At 38.5% G+C, this 19,807-nt stretch overlaps 1 protein-coding gene across 10 annotated transcripts in view; it reads left to right on the top strand.

The window, feature by feature from the left end:
- The window catches only part of msn (serine/threonine-protein kinase msn), a 225,024-nt gene that overhangs the window by 53,692 nt on the left and 151,525 nt on the right, over window positions 1-19,807 (top strand). For 7 of the 10 annotated variants that reach the window (XM_067158042.2, XM_067158041.2, XM_067158045.2 and 4 more), the window contains exons 7-9: window positions 11,986-12,267; window positions 17,417-17,575; window positions 17,656-17,786. In XM_067158042.2, coding sequence (XP_067014143.1) covers window positions 11,986-12,267; window positions 17,417-17,575; window positions 17,656-17,786 — 572 coding nt within the window. The remainder of the gene's footprint in view (window positions 1-11,985; window positions 12,268-17,416; window positions 17,576-17,655; window positions 17,787-19,807) is intronic. The other 3 variants (XM_067158047.2, XM_067158046.2, XM_067158039.2) reach the window with 1 other exon arrangement.

The following is a 19,807-nucleotide window of genomic DNA, read 5'->3' as shown; positions in this document are numbered from 1 at the left end:
TTTTTTTCTAATTTTCTCTAGAACACCCTGGATGTGTTCAGAGATGAATTTCCTTCCCCCATGGGCAAAGTGCAGATTCCAGGAAATTAGTAGAAACTCATCCCAGGAGGAAACATCACTAGAAATGGCAATTTGTCAAAACCAGGCCATTGAAAAATAGTATGACATCTGGCAAGGGGTGAAGCTCCATGTATTGATGATGACTCCAATTAATGCTTTTCAGGGACAGTTCGTGACATTTTACTCTGGCAGGGCTGTGCCGGCGTCTCTTCCTGCTCTCAAACCGGTCCACTTTTCATTGACCAGCACCACAATATTTTTAGTTGAATAATAATAATAATAATCATCATCTGATGACACTGGCTGAATAGAAATCTGCTTCCAAGACAGAACAATATCGCAAAACCTTGAAAAATACCTGGTTTGTTAGAGGTATGTGTCTCATCGTGGCCTCCTGAGTGCTAGTTCAAACTGCCCACGCGATTTAACGTACTAAGAATGTATCGATTCTTAGAAACCTGTTAGTTTGGTTGTTTTAAGACTGTATGCACTGTTTAATTGGCATCAGGTATCTGCTCTACCAAGCATAGCAAATTCAGTACCAGCGTTTGTGTGTTTTGCGCTCACGCAAGGTGTTTTATGTGTGAAAGCCCAACTGATGTCTGGGCAGGATCAATGGTATTCATTGCAGAACAACAGTAGCAAAAGAGCGCATTCATTATTTCACATGCGCACAGCCAGTCAGCTTGCTTATAACGTGGTGAACTGAATATCCTAGTTTATGCATTTTTGTTCTGTTCACGTGTAAATATTAAAATTTGGCCAAGGACGCCTTAACTTCTTTAATTCTAGCATATGTTCAAAACTTAACTTTCTGCCACTACTTAAAATGTTCCTTAAAGAATTAATCTACTTTGTCTTCTTAAATTAAGACCGTACCATTTACTTTTCAAATACGCAGATAAACACTAAACTCATGTATGAAGTTATTAACATGAAAGAGAATTTACACTGTTATTTAAACTAGTATGGTAGTTTTATCTACTGAACACATGCACTACAACAGTACTTAACTATACTACAACAGCTTTATACACACACATTAACTTGCTAACAGCTACTGTAATCACGATTACAATGGCACCGCATTTACGAAAACACAGTGCATACCTGAATTTCTCTCATCTTTTTCGAAGCATGAAAACGTATTTAAAAATTTTTCCAACCTACAAATGGTGTCAGCACTTTACGGTTACATTTCAAAACTTATTTTAGCTTCTTTTTAGAACTGAATTGTTTTACTAGTCAGTATAATGGAATTCATTGATTTATAAAAAGGTTTTGGAATTAATGTGAGCTGTGGGGAAAATAGCCGCGGTACGTTGTAAAGTGGTTGGCGATGTTGCTGCACACTTTCTTCCCTTGACAAGCCCAGTCGTCCTTCCCAGCTCCTCCTGCACTCCGCCCACTTGCTAACTGTAGGAACGTACTGAGGGCCATAGCCCAAGCCCCGCAAGACTAATGAGAAACGAGCTTGCTGGATAGCAGCCAGGTCTGAAATTCTCTGCCATATCGTTGCAAATAGAAAAGCAAAATATTTACAGCCAAAATAATAAAGATAATATTGTATAACTGATTAGCACTCCACTATATGTTTGACCTCACTACATTTCTCCGCCTGATTACGTAATTAGTTACGGAGTTAAATTACGTTAAGGGGACCATGAAGTGAGCGTATTTCCTATACTTAACCATACTAACGTTGGTACACATTTCTCAAGAACTAATTGTTCAAATTGAACCAAACTTAATATATACACAATTTGTTTTCTTCAAAATGTATTACTTTTATGACAGTAGCGTTGTTAATACAGCAGAAATTCATAAAAGAAAATGTGACCTAAATTAATGCCAATTTTTTAATAAAAAGTTAAATATTTGTCCCATTTTTAGTCTGATTTCCTTAATTCTAGTACACTTTAATGAAAATGCTATTATTAATCACTGTACCAAGTTTCATTGCAATAGATATACTAGTTTCAGAAAAAACTTGCACCTAAAACTGAAAATTTCATACATTCGGAAAAATGGATTTAAAGTTTGTGATACAATCTGTTCAACTTACATTAACACCTAAAACTTACCAGGTCCATAGCTGTCATCATTAGGATTTCTGTACCCTCCAGCTTACGTTTGTAGGCCCTCCTTTGAATTCTAGCCTCTTTTGTGATTTGTAGGGCACTTTTCTCAGCCACCCGCACCCTCAGCTGGTGAATTAACAGAAGTGCATTCCTCATGTTCACCCCAAATTCAATGCCCATATCCCTGAAAACTGTCATTCTACTGACTGACCCATCGTTGAAACACAACACCGCATCCATGACACCAATTTTCAGGGTACTAAGGCCCACAAATACTGTTTTAAGCAACCGTTCCCACACAGTTATTGAAGCTTTCGTTAGGATTTTGAGTTCTCCCATGGATGCATTTAGCAAGCAAGCTTTTGCTAGATAAGTCCCTATAGATAGGTTTTATAACATCTCTTATTGACCTTGGTAGGGGATGATCATGTCTATATTCGTCACCGGTTACACTAGCTCTCTGATATTTACACCATGACTCGGGACCCTTTGGACAGAGACAATGACAGGGGTCCTCTTCTGTAGAGATCCTGTGAAAGAAGGTGGCCCACACAGCTTTTCTCATTTCCTCTAAATTGTTAGTATTTCTCCTTATTGCCAGTCATAATATGTTTGGAGGAGGTCTATTTCTGAATCTGTTAGGCTGCCACGTCCTGGTATTCCCTTACCATCAGAAGGTTTATTCCACTTCAGATCCCTATGCAGTTTCCTCAACCTTGTATCTAAACGCTTTTGGACATGGCCAACACATTCATGTTTTACAATGTCGAGTCCTTGATATGGATTATGTTCCACCACATGCTCAAAAGCCTTGCTGTCACCATCACCCAAATATCTGGCATAGCGTGCACCTAGCTTCTCCTCTGAACAATTGAACATATTTCCTACACCAACTACTTCCATTCCTCCACTGTATCCGTCAAAATTTTTCACACACCTGTGTGTTCCTTCCCCTGGGTTTACACAGCCTTGGCAGAACTTGGACAAGCACTCAAAATCCAGAACTTTCCCCATTTCAAGAGAGGTGACACTGACAACTCAATTGAGAGAAGTGTGTCCCCTTTTTTGCTATGTGCCAACAAAGGCTGCAATATAATGTCTTTTCCCTCATTGTTAATAGCTTCTTGGACAGCAGTTCTCATTGATGTCAAGCTTACTTTCTAAAGGCTTTCATTCAATAACTCTAAATAAGAACTAAACTTTCTTGGTGGAGGTGTCAAATCTAACATTCCACAGAGTGTCTGTGCAGCCTTATTGCCTTTGCCGATACACCTCATGCCATATACCAACCTCACATTTATGCTGTACATTCATTTACTTGTTAACTTAGAAGACATAACAGATGTTTCTTTACTACAAACTGTACATGACAAATTAATACTGGAGGCCCCTACATTTTCATATATCTCCTCCATACAGTCACTGTTGTCACACCATTTGCATTTAGTATTACTTTTTTACTAGTTCAGAAATAATTCCTAAGTCTACAATAATATTGCCACTAATCTTCTTAACTTCAACAATCTCATCACAATTACTACGATTCTCACGTTCACAGGAGTCTACAGCTTCTTCTTACTAGCAGAAGATAGACTTGTAGGATCATGTGGCGGATTATGATGGATAACCTTACAATTATCCGTAGGAGAGTTCATTACACTTGTGGTTCTGGTATATCTATTACCTTTGAATTTATTCTTACTGTTAAACTTTCTTATTCTGCCCATATTCAGGATCTGTATGGATAAGAATAAAACTATAAACACATAAAGATTGCTTTCTCAATTCAAGCTTCTTCAAATGACTACGAGTAAAACGTAAACAGAACGCTGAAATGATCTTCAACTGTTACCTACACTTGTATAGCATCGGAGTAACTCAACATGAAGAGCATTGGTCAAAGAATAAAAGAGTGCAAAGTCAAAGAAAGTCTGCTGCGACCGCGATAAACACACGTGAATGCACTACAGACGACAGGAGAGGGCGTGGCATAAGTGTCATTGTTTAGAAAATGTTCCCTCCTTCCTATCACTATGCAGCAAACATGCAAAAACCATATATATTTGTGTTCAGGAAGGACTGGAGTATAACTTAAAACAACATTTATTTTTTTGATATATCGACGGATTTTCACTTCCTGATTCCCTTAAGTCATTTTGAAAAGGTGGCGCCTGAAAGCCCTTTGCGCACCAACTGCTACTGATGTTTATACGTGACTCAATTTTGGGTGATGCCAATTTCTCATTTTGCTTTTATTTTTATGGTTGGTATTGCCTTATTTTTTCTTTTGTCCCTATGCAATATAGTTTCTCTGAGAATATCAAATATTTCATTGTAAAAAAAAAAAAAAATAGATGAAAATATTCTACAGGGTATGTTTCAGTATCAAAATTTTGATGGCAGTATTGGCACTTGATCAATAATGTAAATGGGAATAGTAGTTATGGGTCCAGCATTGCTATTACTTATGTCTGTCCTGTCATCTGCTCTGTTGCTGTCAGTGTAGTTGTTGGTCTCTGATATGATGGAGAAAGAATTTTCATCTTCAGTCACATACACTAAAATCCGACACTTCTTTGCCTGCATCATCCAATATTGACACCGTATCTATATCACATCCATTTTTGCGATGCCATTTCACCCAAAAACTGTGAAAATACATAATAAGTACGCACACAAAGAAACTGATCTAACACGATGAGAATGAATGTGCATATCGGGAGAATTGAGGTGCGGACCCCGATTAGGGAAGGCAGAAAGACAGCCCTGAACTGAAGATGGCCCTCGTTATTAATGAACAAGGATGATTACAAAGACTACTATAAATGAAATGCTGAATAAAGATAAGGACAGGGTTTACTAATAAAGTAGTATTTAAATCAAGAAGCATGAAAAAGAAGCCAATTGCATAAGACAAACCAATAAATCAAAACATGAACATACCTTCTCAAGCGTACTTCTCGACATCGTGGAGTGAGCTCAACATAATAACGAAACACTAAAAATATATTACCAGCTCACTGATTCAGTAACAACTTCGTTACAATTAGCATTCCAATCAAATTGCCGTGCGCATGGTAATATAAGCAGTAACTTTTTACGAGATTACATTATTCACACCACTTATCTTTCCTTTTGCTATCCGCGCAACAACAATAGAACTCTCCCACACACCAAAGAATGTCAAAGGAAGATATCAACAAGGCGAAATAAGAATATAGACCTGGCCGACAGGTGGCTAGGTCGAACCCAAAGTAAAGATCTGGCCAAATAAATAAACAAAGCTGTACCAAGAAAAGAAAAGAAGGTACAAAAACAAGATCAAAAAATTAAATTTAAAATTTAAATAAACTAATCGATAGCCCATCTTTCACTTCGTTCAGACACCAGCATTCATTCGAAACGTAACACGAGGTGCCAATACACATCACGACTCACCTTAACACAATCCCAGGTCCCGCATATTCCAACAAGTAGCGTGCACTATGGGAGCACAATATCAATATATATACATATTTATTTTTATATAATCAGGGGAAACAGGCAGGATCATGTACCAAAGCCCATCAAGCTTGAGTTTTGTACGACCCAAATGAAACTTTCAGTCGACACGAAAGTCATGGCTTCATAGATGGCGAAGTACAACAAAACGAAGTGCACCAAAAATGCGATGAGTCGGAGACCAAAATTCCAGATGAACAGTAATTATAATAACAAGCACAGGCACTTGCACAGGTCATTACACGCACTGAAGTACAAAGACGCACATCGACCAGTTATCAAGGATTGTGAGGAATGATTTACAAACATCGCAATAAGAAAGTAACAACTAAAAGCACATACCTGTTATATCCATACATAACTTACGATATGAGTGAAGTAAAGGCTGATTTAAATAAGTTAAAAATCCACCTAAAACAGAGAAAGGGAATTCCGGACCGCCTGGCCTCCATTGTTAAAAAATATCAACTAAGCAAGGCAACGATATGTGTCAAAAAGATAAAACCTAGTCGCCTCGTAAAAGAAAAGATCATCAATACACATCATGCAGAGTGCTGTGCTCTGTAGCGCATCGATGGAAATACATAAGTTTTATCTGAGGTCGACACAACTCAATTGCATAGTAAAACACTGCATTTGAGAAACATGCTAATGGAGCGTGGTTCACTGCTGAGCACCGCGTAACCACAACTGAATCAATCGTTTTCCTGATGCAGTGAGATTGTGGTTAATATTTTCTGATGGTCAAGTTCAGTTAACTTGCCTGTGCTCGTATTGTCAACATCCATACTCTGTAGCATACTAGTCACTTGTCTGCTTAAATGAAGCATTTTTTATTTTGTTTTCAAGTGTAACGTTACTACAGTAATGGTCAAGGACATTAGTCCCTTCAGTTCATTCACCACAGTGCTAAAAAATTGCTGAGGTAACTGTTTCTATAGTCCTGAAGAATACATAAAGAAGTGTTGCTGTTATTAACTTGTAAATAGCTTTAAAAGGTACGTTGATGTCTCACTGGTTATGTGCTTATTGTTAATACCTCCTTTATAGATTTTTATTTTGTTTCTTGTAAATGTTAATAATTCATAGTATTATTAATTAAAGTGTGCTGTTCTAATGTCGAGATATTTGTGTATTTACGAAGTGTTCATCATTGTGCATAGATTATTGTTAAAAGTTATGAAATCACTTGGCAATTCCTATACTGTTCCATGATATGTAATTGTGCAGTCTATGGAAGCTAAATGGATGCATGGAGTAATAAAGAAAAAAAGTTGAAGGGAAGAAGAAGAAGAAGAATAGTTACGATAAAAATTAGGAAGAAAATCAATAAATATGAACAAGGTGTGAGTGTGCCCGATATCATTAGATTTTACACAAAGTGTGCACAAGAAATATTTAAGAAGGAAAAACGAAAGGGTCTGGATGCCGCAGAATGAGTTTTGAGAGTATCAAAGCAACGACCACGTGTAGATGTAGGAAAGTTGCTCTCATGTGGATCATTTTTTTATCAATATATACTTTTGGGTTGTGTATCTAATCAGTTGTATTTCAGTCATTTCTTATGGGAAAATTTGCTTTGGATTACAACTAAATTTGCAGAACAAATTATGCTCACAATCAAAGACTTTACATATGTTCCCATTTCATGGTCGGATGCCAACCCTTAGTACAGGAGTGTATTCTATAGCAGTTAGATGGGTGAAGGTGAAGATGTGCCTGTTTCATTCTACCAGGTGGGTGGGAAACCCGTAGGTGATTCAGGTCTGTCAGTAAAATGTAAAGTGGGAGTATTGTAAATACAGTAATACCTTGTTAATTGCAAGTCGTTGAGATGCAAAAATCGGACTGGAATTACGTGATTTCGAATTAACTGCCAACGCGTACTTCGGAAATGCCAACCCTTGAGGCTTCACAATATATTAAGATCTGTTACTGCATACAGTTAACTTAACACTAGGATTACCAAACATTCTTTCTACCCACTTTTACCAAAGCGGTCATTTTGACCGATAGTAACACATATTCATTTCTTGAGGATATTGATGTCAGAAGATGGTTCAAATTGAGTACAAAAACATCATAGACGCTATATAATTTTATAATGATCATGTAGGACTTGTAAACACTATTATGAATAAGTAAATACATAAGTAAATAAATAAATACACTAGTAAGGCCGAATGATGTTCTTGCACTCTTTGGCTTACGTTTTATACATATCTGCATGAATGTCATTTTTGTTAATCAACTTATTTGTCGCACTGTACACACACACACTTTGCTTGGTCACCTTTGAAGTGCACTTACCACAGACCAGTTTTCTACACATTGCACACTTTTCTTTCGTCTTGTTCCCTTTGCACACTGCGACCTGACATTGTCTGCGATGAGAACTTTCTTCTGAGGCGAGGGCCTCATTGTCGCTGCCAACGATGGTGCTGAGAGGCCTACTAATCTGAGAAGACGCGTAAGGATGCTCTAGATCGGTTGCCAGCTGTCTCAGGAATACTCTTCTCGGTATTTGCTTGTCGGTTGTTGCCTTATACAATGCATATGCATTTATACCAGCGAGATCTAGTATGTTGAAGACATGCACTGGCCATCGCCGACTCATCAACGACCGTGTACTTACGGCCCATTGAATCTACGATGTCGACACCAAATTTGTTAGAATTATAGAAAGAGACTGTTTCAGGTTTTTTTCTTCGGATGTTGTTCATTGTTCAGTATGTACTGTACTGAGAATGAGGAACTGCGGGTAGATTTTTCATCGAATCGAAGAAACCGCATGATTTCCAGGAAATGGTTTCGTGCCATAGTTTGGGAGAAAATTCCAGGACCTCACTTCTGTGACCACAGATTGAGAACGTTTGTGTCGACTCCATAAGTTCCGCGTGCGTATAGAAGACCAATGAAAGCGTCCAATTCTTCGAAAGAAAGCGTCCATTCAGGATTGTTCAGAACTTCCCGGGCTCTAACCTCAGTACATCGTTTGATGTGACGCAGCATGGATTCGTCAATAAAAAGACGCCAAGCAGTAGAGGGACAAGTTTCTTCATTGTGGCGTTTTGCATGGTCTGTGGGACCTCGGACTTCCCTCAGTATATTTTGCTGCCCTCGACGGCCTGTCAGGCGTTGTAGATCAACGCGAGCCCCCACTGTTCCATCCAAAGCAACCTCTTCCTCGCCGACCCCCACGTGCTGACCACGCCCATATGTTGTCTTACCACAGCATACGCTCGTCCTTCTGCAGTTTATATCACACCCCTTGCTAGTAATTTCATTATCTTTCTTAGTGTTTGCTTCACCTGCAAAATATAAAACCAAAATTACTTACACTGTGCACAGAATTACGTAAATACAAAATATAAAATAAATATTTCAAATAGGCCTATCTTTGTCATCTGCCATTTCATTGGTGCGCGTGCACCGCCGTTTGGCAGGTAATTCCCTAACCGTTGTGGTTGAAGGCAGCTGTGTGATTTCATTTTCACATGGCATTTCTACAGGACCATCACAACTAGAATCACTATCCGAACTATTTCTATTTGCCAAGCTATATACGTCTTCGCAATTATCGAGGTCTAAATCACTCCCTGCTTCATCGCTCGATTATGATGGGGAAATGTTATGTAAATGATTCAGAATTTCGGCATCAATCAGCAGACAACGTGAGAACATGTTTCTTCGGAGTAATTACAAATAATCAGGAAATCTAGTCTGAATGTTTGTAACAGCTGAGCACGACAATTGACTGCTCGTTGTGATTGCATACCTTTCATTACTGAACAAATACAGACTATATTTTCTTGTCAGTGTACCTGGATCATTGTTTGAAAAGAGCCAACAGCTGCCCCATTGCAACACAAAAATTCATTCTATTCGATACTACGCTAATAAAGTATACTGTTACAGCTTGTTAGAATGATATCCCGCTCCCATTTACCGCCACAAAAGACTGATGTATCGCTACTGCAGTAACGGTCAAAATGACCGTCCGGTAAAAGTAGGTATATGACCTTGTAGCACCAACTAGAAATGAGTTACGGGTATTTGAAGATATATGCCGAAAAGTACAATTAAAATAATTAAAAAGCCACCAAAGGATTTGTATATCCTAACCGCATAACGAGAATGATAGAGAAAAGAGAACTGAAAACTGTCATTTTGACCGCTGTGGTAAACCTAGTGTTAAAGCTCTCATATGCCATGGAAGAAAACTATTTCCAAAATGTATCCAACAAGGTGCATTTACAGTATTAAAATAATGCACTTGGATAACTCGCCGGCAAACATAACCTCACGCAATGAAATTAAAAGAAAGAAAACCTGATTCAAAGATGAGGTAAAATCTATACTTATCTATACTGGCTCCCCTGTGCAAGTGCTTTATTCTCTGGATCACTGTACTATGTGCATTTTAGATGCCTTGTGCTTGCACGGAAAGTACCCGATGCCCTTAAAACATCGTGGCTTTTCGAACTTCCCTATGACGAGGTTAGAAAGTCTCTTGCTTCTGTCGACATTACAACAACAGTACAGTGACTATACTTGTACGATATCTCGCCATGGCACTTCTAAGACCCATTAATGCACGCAATCACCTTGATTCTCAGTTTAAACTTTTCAAATGCCATGGAAAACACTATTTCAGAAATGTATCCAACAAGGTGCATTTACAGTATTCAAATAATGCACTTGTATAAAACAATGGAAAAATATAACCTCAAGCAACGAAAGGAAGAACAACACGATTCAAAGACGAGGAAAAATTGTGCGGCTCCCCTGTGCAAATGCTTTATCTTTTGGATTACTGTACTGTCTGCATTTTTAGATGCCTTGTGCTGGCATGGAAAGTGCCCGACGCCCTTAAAACATCGTGGCTTTTCGAACTTCCCTATGACGGGGGAAGGAAGTCTCTCGCTTCCGTGTGCACTGCATAGCAACGCAGTACAGTTCGCGGCTGGCAATTCTCTCCTTTAAAACCATAAGTCCATTTGTTGGCCTCAGCATTTAAAAAAATAAAACAAACAAACAATGCAGTTACATTGACAATATTGTTTGGTGCGTACGAATTGATTATATGCTATAAGCCACGGTTTTTCGCCAGCTGTCGGCATCGCCATTGTTCGCGGATTCTATCTCTCCGCACACTGCCTGCTACGTGATATTGTGGTGTTCCTTAAACGCCCAATACAAAATAATTACAATTCTGCTCAAACATAGCAGATATGAAGCACACTGTGGACACGCCGAAGTAGGTGAAAGTGCGCAAAGTTACCCCTGCACGTTCCGGAAGACGCGTTCTTTCATGACACGGAGAAATTTTGAATTTTAATTCCTCTGTAAAATACTCATTTTTTCAAAATGTAAAGGAAATTTTGAATTAAAAGTCTGAGTTTCAGTAACGGGACCAACATTGTTCTCGAATTACGAATTATCCGTATTTCGAATTAAACTATTTAAATAACCTGCAAAACTGTACCTAATGTTTCGGGGAATGAGAGCTGCTTCGAATTAGGCGAGATTTTGAATTAACCAATTTCGAATCATCGAGGTTCTACTGTAACTGTAAGTAGTGCTGGAATGACATGGCCACAGATGGTGGTGGGGACTGCTCGTTTCTATCTGCACCTCCATAGCACAGAAATCGTAAATATTTCATTATTAGTCTTTGGATCAATTTGTACTGTGTATAATTTTGAACATGTTATTTTCTACAACTTTTGGTACGGTATTTAAAATTTGATAGAATCAGTATTAACGGAGATGTTTGAGAATTCCTTTTTAGACCTTCGCCCAGTGTGAATAAAATTTGTTATAGTCTAGATTGTAGTGCTTTTCCCCTGACAATTTTTCATTAAATTCTGTTCAGCTATTTTCTTGTAATGCATGTACTTGACAGAAATTTAAAAATTGCATTTTCTTCTTATTCTGGACAAACATTCTGACGAAAGTACAGACAGAACTCTTATTTGACTGGCCACACACAATTGTTGGGATAAGTCTACTTGCTTCTCGTATCACGTATCTCTTGTTTGTCCTTTAAAAGTTTTACTATGATGAAACACACTGGAGATGTTGAAGGACCCGGCAGAGAATGTAGAAGCCACACTTTTCTCTACTTTCACGCAGATGCACGTTGGCAATCATCTCTAAGTATCACTGAAGGTATGATTGGCGACAATGTGTTGCTACGAAAACTCGGGAACTAATTTCTTTATTCTCTGTACGTGCCACTTAGGATGAATTTACAATGCTGTTGTAATGTGGAATTTTGGTGCACATATTGAAAATTAAATTATTTAATCAGACTAATTTCTTGAGTTGAATGTTGCAGTTGATTTTGGTGTCAGCGCACAATTGGACCGCACAATCGGAAGACGCAACACGTTCATCGGCACTCCATACTGGATGGCTCCGGAAGTGATAGCCTGCGACGAAAATCCAGACGCGACGTACGACAACCGGAGCGACCTGTGGTCTCTGGGCATCACGGCACTGGAGATGGCGGAATCCCAACCACCTCTGTGTGACCTCCATCCTATGAGGGCTCTGTTCCTCATCCCCAGAAACCCCCCGCCTCGACTCAAGTCGAAGAAGTGGGCCAAGAAGTTTCACGGTCAGTTGGTTTGTCCTATCCACCTCCTGTAGTCATTAAAGTTAATGTAGCTAGGATCTTAAGAAAGCTAAAGCCTTGGTCCTGGATACTTTTGTGCAGTGTTAATGGACATGAGGCAAGCAGTGCGTGTTGTGCTAAGGCTCAATCAAACGGTAAACACGTGCATAAATGTGTGTGTACTTAACAAAAATGAAAAGAAACAAGATGAGTGAGCTAAGTATGAATGCTGATAGAAAATATTAAGAGAGGACTGATCATTGTTATCTTGTCACAATTTTGATAGCACAGCAAAATTAAATGGAATCATTAAAATTAAATTGTTTTTCAGTACGAGAGTGGTAATGGCAAAGCGATGGGGAATGACAAATGCTGATGACTTTCTGTGATTTAGCAGACATACGATAGCATCCCCCAGAACAAAGTCATGAAGCCGATAGGATTTGGAAAACGTGTTAACAATGTACGAAAATTGTTGCAGCCTATCCAGACCCCTGTGGGTAGAGCGGAATGTAAGGGGACTTGGGATGGGTGGCTGAAGGTTGTGTGTTCAAGGTTAAGTGATTGGAGAAGGAGAAGGGAATTGGGGGAAGTAAGCAGTCGTGTGAGATCAGTGAGGGACTTGATCTCCAAAAAGTGAAGTATAAGGTGTACCGGCGCAGGGACACGGAGGAAAAGACTGGAGAGTACAGTCCAGTGAGATTAAAGGAAAGGCAAGATATGAGGATATCAGGAAGAACATCTGAATGGAAAAGCTTTTAGACAGAATAAGAGATATGTAATTGTAATATGCTTAATGGATTTAAAAAATGAGTTGCCCCTAGTGATATCATTACAAGCATCATTTAATACCATGTAACTCTGCATCTGGACTTCATAACCGCCTGGATTTGGTTAGGAAGTGAGTCTACAAGGTTGTGGAGGTACATTGCATCCAGGTTAAGCCATTCGCTGTGGATTTGATTGCAATTTCACCAGATTGCAGGGATGCTAAAGTCGGCATTTTACCTGCTGTTCAAACATGTCCCACAAATTTTCATTGGGGGTTCAAGTCGGGTGATTTTACAAGCAATTCAGATGTTTGGATCAAAAAACAAACTGACCAAGTGGTGCTTCAAGCACAAATATCATCGAAATCAAAGCTGTAATTGCATCAGAACTTGAGAGATTTATGAGCGTGAGAAGAAAGCAGGTGAGCTTTCCCGCAATGCTATGGGTATAAATAGATTTCAGTTTTTACTCCAAGCTTTATGATTTGACTGCATTACTGATGGAAGGGAAAGGTAGTGTTGATAGACCATCACTATTACGGAATTATTCAAGGATTTTGTCGACCGTTGCAAAACAAACAAGTCTTTGAGTGAATATTGTAAATAATCTAATGTTATTGACTCTAGATCCCACTAATTACTTTTACGATTTTCGGAGACGCCGAGGTGCTGTAATTTAGTTCCACGGGAGTTCTTTTACGTGCCAGTAAATCTACCACTGCAAAACTGATGTGTTTGAGCTCCTTCAAATACCACTGGACTGAGCCAGGATCGAAGCTTCCAAGTTGGGGTCAGAAGGTCAGCACGTTAACCCTGAGCCACGCGGCCCGGCAGAATGAATATGTAAACGATCAGTGAAGTGTTGGATGCATTCTGTGGTAAATATCCTTTTGAACAATACATCGCTGATAACCCCGTAAAATATGGTCTGAAAATATTCGCCCTAACAGGACACCATAATATTTTACGCGCAGGATATGGAAATATGTGTCAGGAAACAAGGAGGCCTCTCCTTATAAAGTGAGCAATAGCAACAATAATATGGTTGAGAGACTTACTCGGCCATTTTCTGGATCCAGTCGAAATTATGTATCCAGAATTCTCATGAGACAGCCAGGGGGGCTTACGTCAGCCAGAGGGGGTAGTGAATATAACGCCGAGGTCAGGAACTACTCTCGTAGTGTGATTGCTGCTTGGGAGACTGATTACCTCTGATCGAGTAGGGGTATTTCAGTCAACTTGATGAACAATAGGCAGTGTATTCAAAACGTTGGCAAATTGTATGGAATGTACAGAAAGCAACAACACGGTTCAACCCAGAAGAAGAACTAAATAATTCTACACACTGTGGAAGCTTCACTTCAGAGTCTTGGAAGTGATTATAAAGTGTGTACAAAGATATTTGTAATAAAATACATGTTATTTGTATTTCATAGCTGAAAAATTGGACAAAGACATCCCTTCCTGAGCTTTACTGTACCGATACATATTTACTTTTAGTATTAAGTTTCCTAGTTGTATGTATTTACAGCTTCTATATTAATGCTATTGATAACTTTTGTATTAATGTTGTGTATGTGATTAATTACAGTAGAAGTACGCTACAGCGACTATAACGAGAACCCCGTTATAACGACCTTTTTTGTCTGTCCCTTCAAAATTCCTATGTGAAACTGTGTATTATCTTTCGGTTACAGTGAGAGCCCTATCACTGACATCCGTTATTGCGAGCGATTAAGTGTGCTTGATGTTTTCTCTTACTTATATTTTTGCACCCGGTGATTATATTGCATGCGATCGATCATATTCGGTATTGTTTCCCACTATGTCCACTAGTGAGTTCTCTCGTCGACATTTGAAGGCGATGTTGGAGTCGATTACTAATACCCGTCGACGTCGACTGCTGACCCGTTAAGGAAGATGGAAATGAAAAAACATGTTTTCATAATAAATGCATAAATACATGTCCGATAGCAGTTGTTAACTCGTTAAAATAAAGGCTGACGTAAACGGTTGCTTAATTTTCATGCTAAATACTGCTATACTGCAATTAAGTAAAAATGGGATACACGTTAAGATATGGCAGAGTGCATAATTGATTTCAGACGTTAGTTTGTATTTTCTCGTGTAAGTTAAATTTATGTCAATTTATGTCAATTTATAGCAAGAAGGATATTTCTCTACTGGCGCTTGAAATGTGTATTTATGACACACAACCAATACGGTTAAGTTAGGTTATGTGACACTGTTTGAATAAGAAAACCGAAATATTTGCTACAAAATGCGATCCATCATCTTCGGTACGGTATAGTTTTCACGCTATGTGTATTTGCGAGCTCTCGTCCACATTCGAAGGCGATGTTGGATATAGTCAAATATATGTTGGAGTCTATTAGCAATACTCGTCAACTGCTGTTCCATAATGAAAATCAGAAATGAAAGAGGAGAACAAGTTTTCGTAATAGATATGTAAATAACGTGGTCAATAGCAGTTGTTAACTCGTTAGAAATAAAGGCTAAGTAAACAATCACTTAGTTTTAATATTATATACTGAAATTTTGTAAGAATGCGATACACCTCAAGATATGGCAGTGTGCCTCACTGATTTCTGAGGTTAGGTTATATTTTCTTGCGTCTGAACGAATTTCAGTAAGGCTATTCCTATCTAAATGTATAGTAGGAAAGTTATCACTTCTGTACTGGCGCTTGATTTACGCAGTAGTTAGGTGATGCTGTTTGAATAAGAAAACTGAAGAGTTTGCCAGAAAATGACCTTCGGCATAGTTTTCTCGCTATGTGCACTTGCGAGCGCTCTCATCGACATTCGAAGGCGATGTCGGAGTCTATTAGTAATACCCGTCAACTGCTGTTCCTTAAAGAAAATTAGAAATGAAAGAGAAGAACATGTTTCCGTATGGTATCGTTTTCTAGCTATGTACACTTGCAGCTCTCTAGTCGACATTCGACGGTGATGTTGGATTCACAATTAAGTATTTATTTTTTTATTTTATAATTTTTTTTTTCACGTAGTCGATACAATGATTGCTTAAGGCAATTTTTAATGGTCAAAAGTGGTACATGTTTCGTATATTATCAACATCTTCAGCCACATAACACTGTTCAGATGAAAAATATATAAAATTGACAAAGTAATGCTTTTCCATCTAAACAGTGTTATGTGGCTGAAGATGTTGATAATATACAAAACATGTACCACTTTTGACCATTAAAAATTGCCTTAAGCAATCATTGTATCGACTAGGTGGAAAATAAATAAATACTTAATTGTGAATCTATTGAAGTGCGATACGGACCATGAAGCTGATTTTAGGTGATGTTGGAGTCGGTTAGTAATACCCGTCAACTGCTGTTCTCTAAAAACAACTTTCGTAATAAAGTGCAAATAACGTGGCCCATAGTAGTTGTTAACTCGCCACAAATAAAGGCTGAAATGAATGATCGCTTAATTTTAATGTTATATACTAAAATTAAGTAAGAATACGATATACCTCAAGATATGACAGAGTACATCACTGATTCAGAGGATAATTTACATTTTCTTGCATCTAGTTAAATTTCAGAATATTCTGATTTCCCATGTAAATTTGTAGCGAGGGGGTTATAATTTCTCTACGTGCGCTTGAAATATATTTTCATGTTACATATATAGTTAGGTTTGGTGAAGCTGTTTGAAGAAGAAAACTAGAATGTTTGCCACCGAGGCCTCTGGAATGCTGGTACAATTTTTAGAATGAAATTAAACATACACTTTCACATAGTATTGGAATTCGTAAAATAACAAACGAATAAAACCATAATGTGGAGATTTTCCGTTAAAACACAAGTTTTTAACAAACTGATGCCGTTTCATGCAGATTTTAATGTGCATGGGTTTTTTCCCGAATTTTACGAAAAATCTGATATGACAACCTATTATAGCGAGTAAATTTTTTGCCGTTATAAATTCTCGCTATAACGGACTTCTACTGTGTGTGTAAGGGAATATAATTAAATGGCTATGTGCCTTATTTTGACCAAAAGTAATTGAAACAACAAAATAGAACATTAATACAAGTAAAAGAAATGCTATCATAACACTCCGAAAAGAAAGTTGTGATCTTTTTCATTGTGAGTGTGTACTGGAAACACACTTGTGATTCAAAGTCCCAACCCTTTTGGTGTAAAGGTGGCAACCCTCTTCACGTCTGTGACTAATCAGCTTGTATGTGCATATAGGTTCCCTGACCTGTTCGTCCTGATCCTGTCCCTGAGTCGACCTCCTGATTACCCAGCTTACTGGTATGTCTGATGAAGAATTTAATATGTTGAATGTTGATTGCACTCGGCATTTGCTCTCATCGTATTTGCTTTGGAAATGCAGGTTTTATCGAGACTGTATTGGTGAAGGACTACCATCAGCGTCCATACACGGAACAGCTTCTGAAGCATCCCTTTATCCGAGACCAACCAACGGAACGTCAAGTTAGAATTCAGCTGAAAGACCACATTGACCGATGTAAGAAGAGGAAGCAAGAGAAAGGTAATATATTATTGGATTTTGTGTTCTTCATTTGTTGAAATAACCCAGCCATCATTGTAGCGTAACCGTCTTTTATTTAGTAGAACGGGAAGACTACCACTACAGCGGTTCTGACAACGAGGAAGAGGAGTCGGCTGTGGCGGGAGAACCATCTTCTATAGTGCAGGCTCCTGGTGGCGACACCCTGCGGCGTAATTTCCAACAGATCCAGGTATGGAGGCTCCTCCAGTTCTGATAACATCTCATGTAAACTGTTTCATTAGAAGCCAGTTTCTGTTTTTTAACTAGTTTTTGTTTTTGCACATTCTGATTCTTCTTCTTTCAATCTTGAGTAATCTATTTGTGCTGTGTTATTTGTTTTGAAAATGGTTTCACTTGCGTATGTTATTACTGGTTCTATACCGGTAACGGTTTGTTTTGTGGCCTTTGAGAAGCTTTTGTGCTCTGGTCAGTTCATTTTGTTCTGTTGTGCCAAGTCAGCATTTCATCGAGGTTATGTGTTGTTATTTCTCCTGAATACTTTAGTCAACGGTTATGATTACCTGTTGTGTTGTGATCTTTTTCACGAGTTGTGGGTCAGTTAACATGATTTCTGTCTTTTTGAAGGATATTCTGAGGCTGATTTTCTGTGCTGTTTCCTGTACTGATTTAATTTGTTGTCCAGCTTGGACAGGAGAGCAAGGTCATGAGCAAATCCCAGGTAGTTGATACTTATGCCTTTGGATCTTCCAAGTTTAATGTTCTTCGGGTTATCCTTGTACATTTGTCTTATTGTATAATTGAACAGTGGTGACGGGCAATCTCTCTGCATTAAACCTGTTTTTATGAGGAATGACTCAGAAAATTCCCCTCTTAAGTTGACTTTAGATTTTGTTTTTGTGAAGGTGAGCTCTACCTCTGTGCTTAATTTTGGGTGGCCTCCAAAATTTCTTCATTGTTGAAGGTCTGTGTGTGTATTTCTATGTCTACAAAGGTTATTAATGCAAGAGGCTTGTTTTTGCTTCCTATAATACCAGTACCTCATTGCAACAGTGGGACATCTCAGAAAAATCCCATTTTGTGATATTTGGCTGTTATATAATAAAACTACACGTTCTTTCAATTGCTACAGTGGGATAATTCAAATATCAATATTGTTTCAAAATTTTTCAAAATCTCTGTGTGGTTTTAAGTGTAACGTAATAAAGTTTCTAGAGACACACTGAGATATCTGAATTGTCTCACTGTAGCTCTGAAACAAACCTCATTGTTCAGCCACACTGGGACATTTCTGTTTTTTCATTGTAATCCTGTTTGTTTACCTGATTAAACCCTCCTTTTCAATTGAGATTATTGTCGTTCTGCAAACATATTGTTGCAAATAAATATTGTAGTTAATGAGACCAGGGATAAATAGTGATTTATTTGAACAGAAGCTTACTGAGTTAGCAAAAAAGTGAGCTGGGCAATGAAGATGAAGTTGGTTATAGCTGATTCAACAAACAGTGTTTTTCACATTACTGTGTGCTTAGCATTTACACTCATACGTAATCACGCGATGATATAACCTGCTTAATTTTTTGTGATATTAGTTGTAATAATATTTCAGATAGCGGAACTAACATACCTGGGGAGGTCCTACCTATGGCCGCCTCAGTTGAAAGGGATGAGCTATCTCCACTTACTCCCGTCTGCTGATTGTGGGCAGAAGGAAGAAAGTACACCTGAATCTACAGATTTTTGTGTACTATGTCTTGAATTAATCGGCCAGTGAAGTGGGGGAATGTGGGAAGAAATCTGCTGTAGTTGGAAAAACAAGTCAGAGGCTCCACATGAAAGGTGAATAGCACACTGGCTACCCGCGAAACACAAGTATGGTCTGCAAATCAATTCGAGGTGTGTCAAAACCTGCCAGAAACATTGGTCCAAGATGCACCAAATTATCGTGTAAAAAGTGGAAAGCCGGGCTGAGTGGCTCAGACGTTTAAGGCGCTGGCCTTCTAACGCCAACTTGGCAGGTTCGATCCTGGCTCAGTCCGGTGATATTTGAAGGTGCTAAAATACGTCAGCCTCATGTCGGTAGATTTACGGGCACGTAATAGAACTCCTGCGGGACTAAACTCCGGCACCTCGGCGTCTCCGAAGACCGTAAAAGTAGTTAGTGGGACGTAAAGCAAATAACATTATTATTATTAAAAAGTGGAAATGTATTTGCTGTAATGCCATTCCTGAGGAGTCCAAGTGGGAGTTGCA

Source organism: Anabrus simplex, chromosome 14, assembly GCF_040414725.1.
Source record: "Anabrus simplex isolate iqAnaSimp1 chromosome 14, ASM4041472v1, whole genome shotgun sequence".
Taxonomy (NCBI): Eukaryota; Metazoa; Arthropoda; class Insecta; order Orthoptera; family Tettigoniidae; genus Anabrus; species Anabrus simplex.
This window is presented reverse-complemented; position numbering and strand designations above follow the sequence as displayed.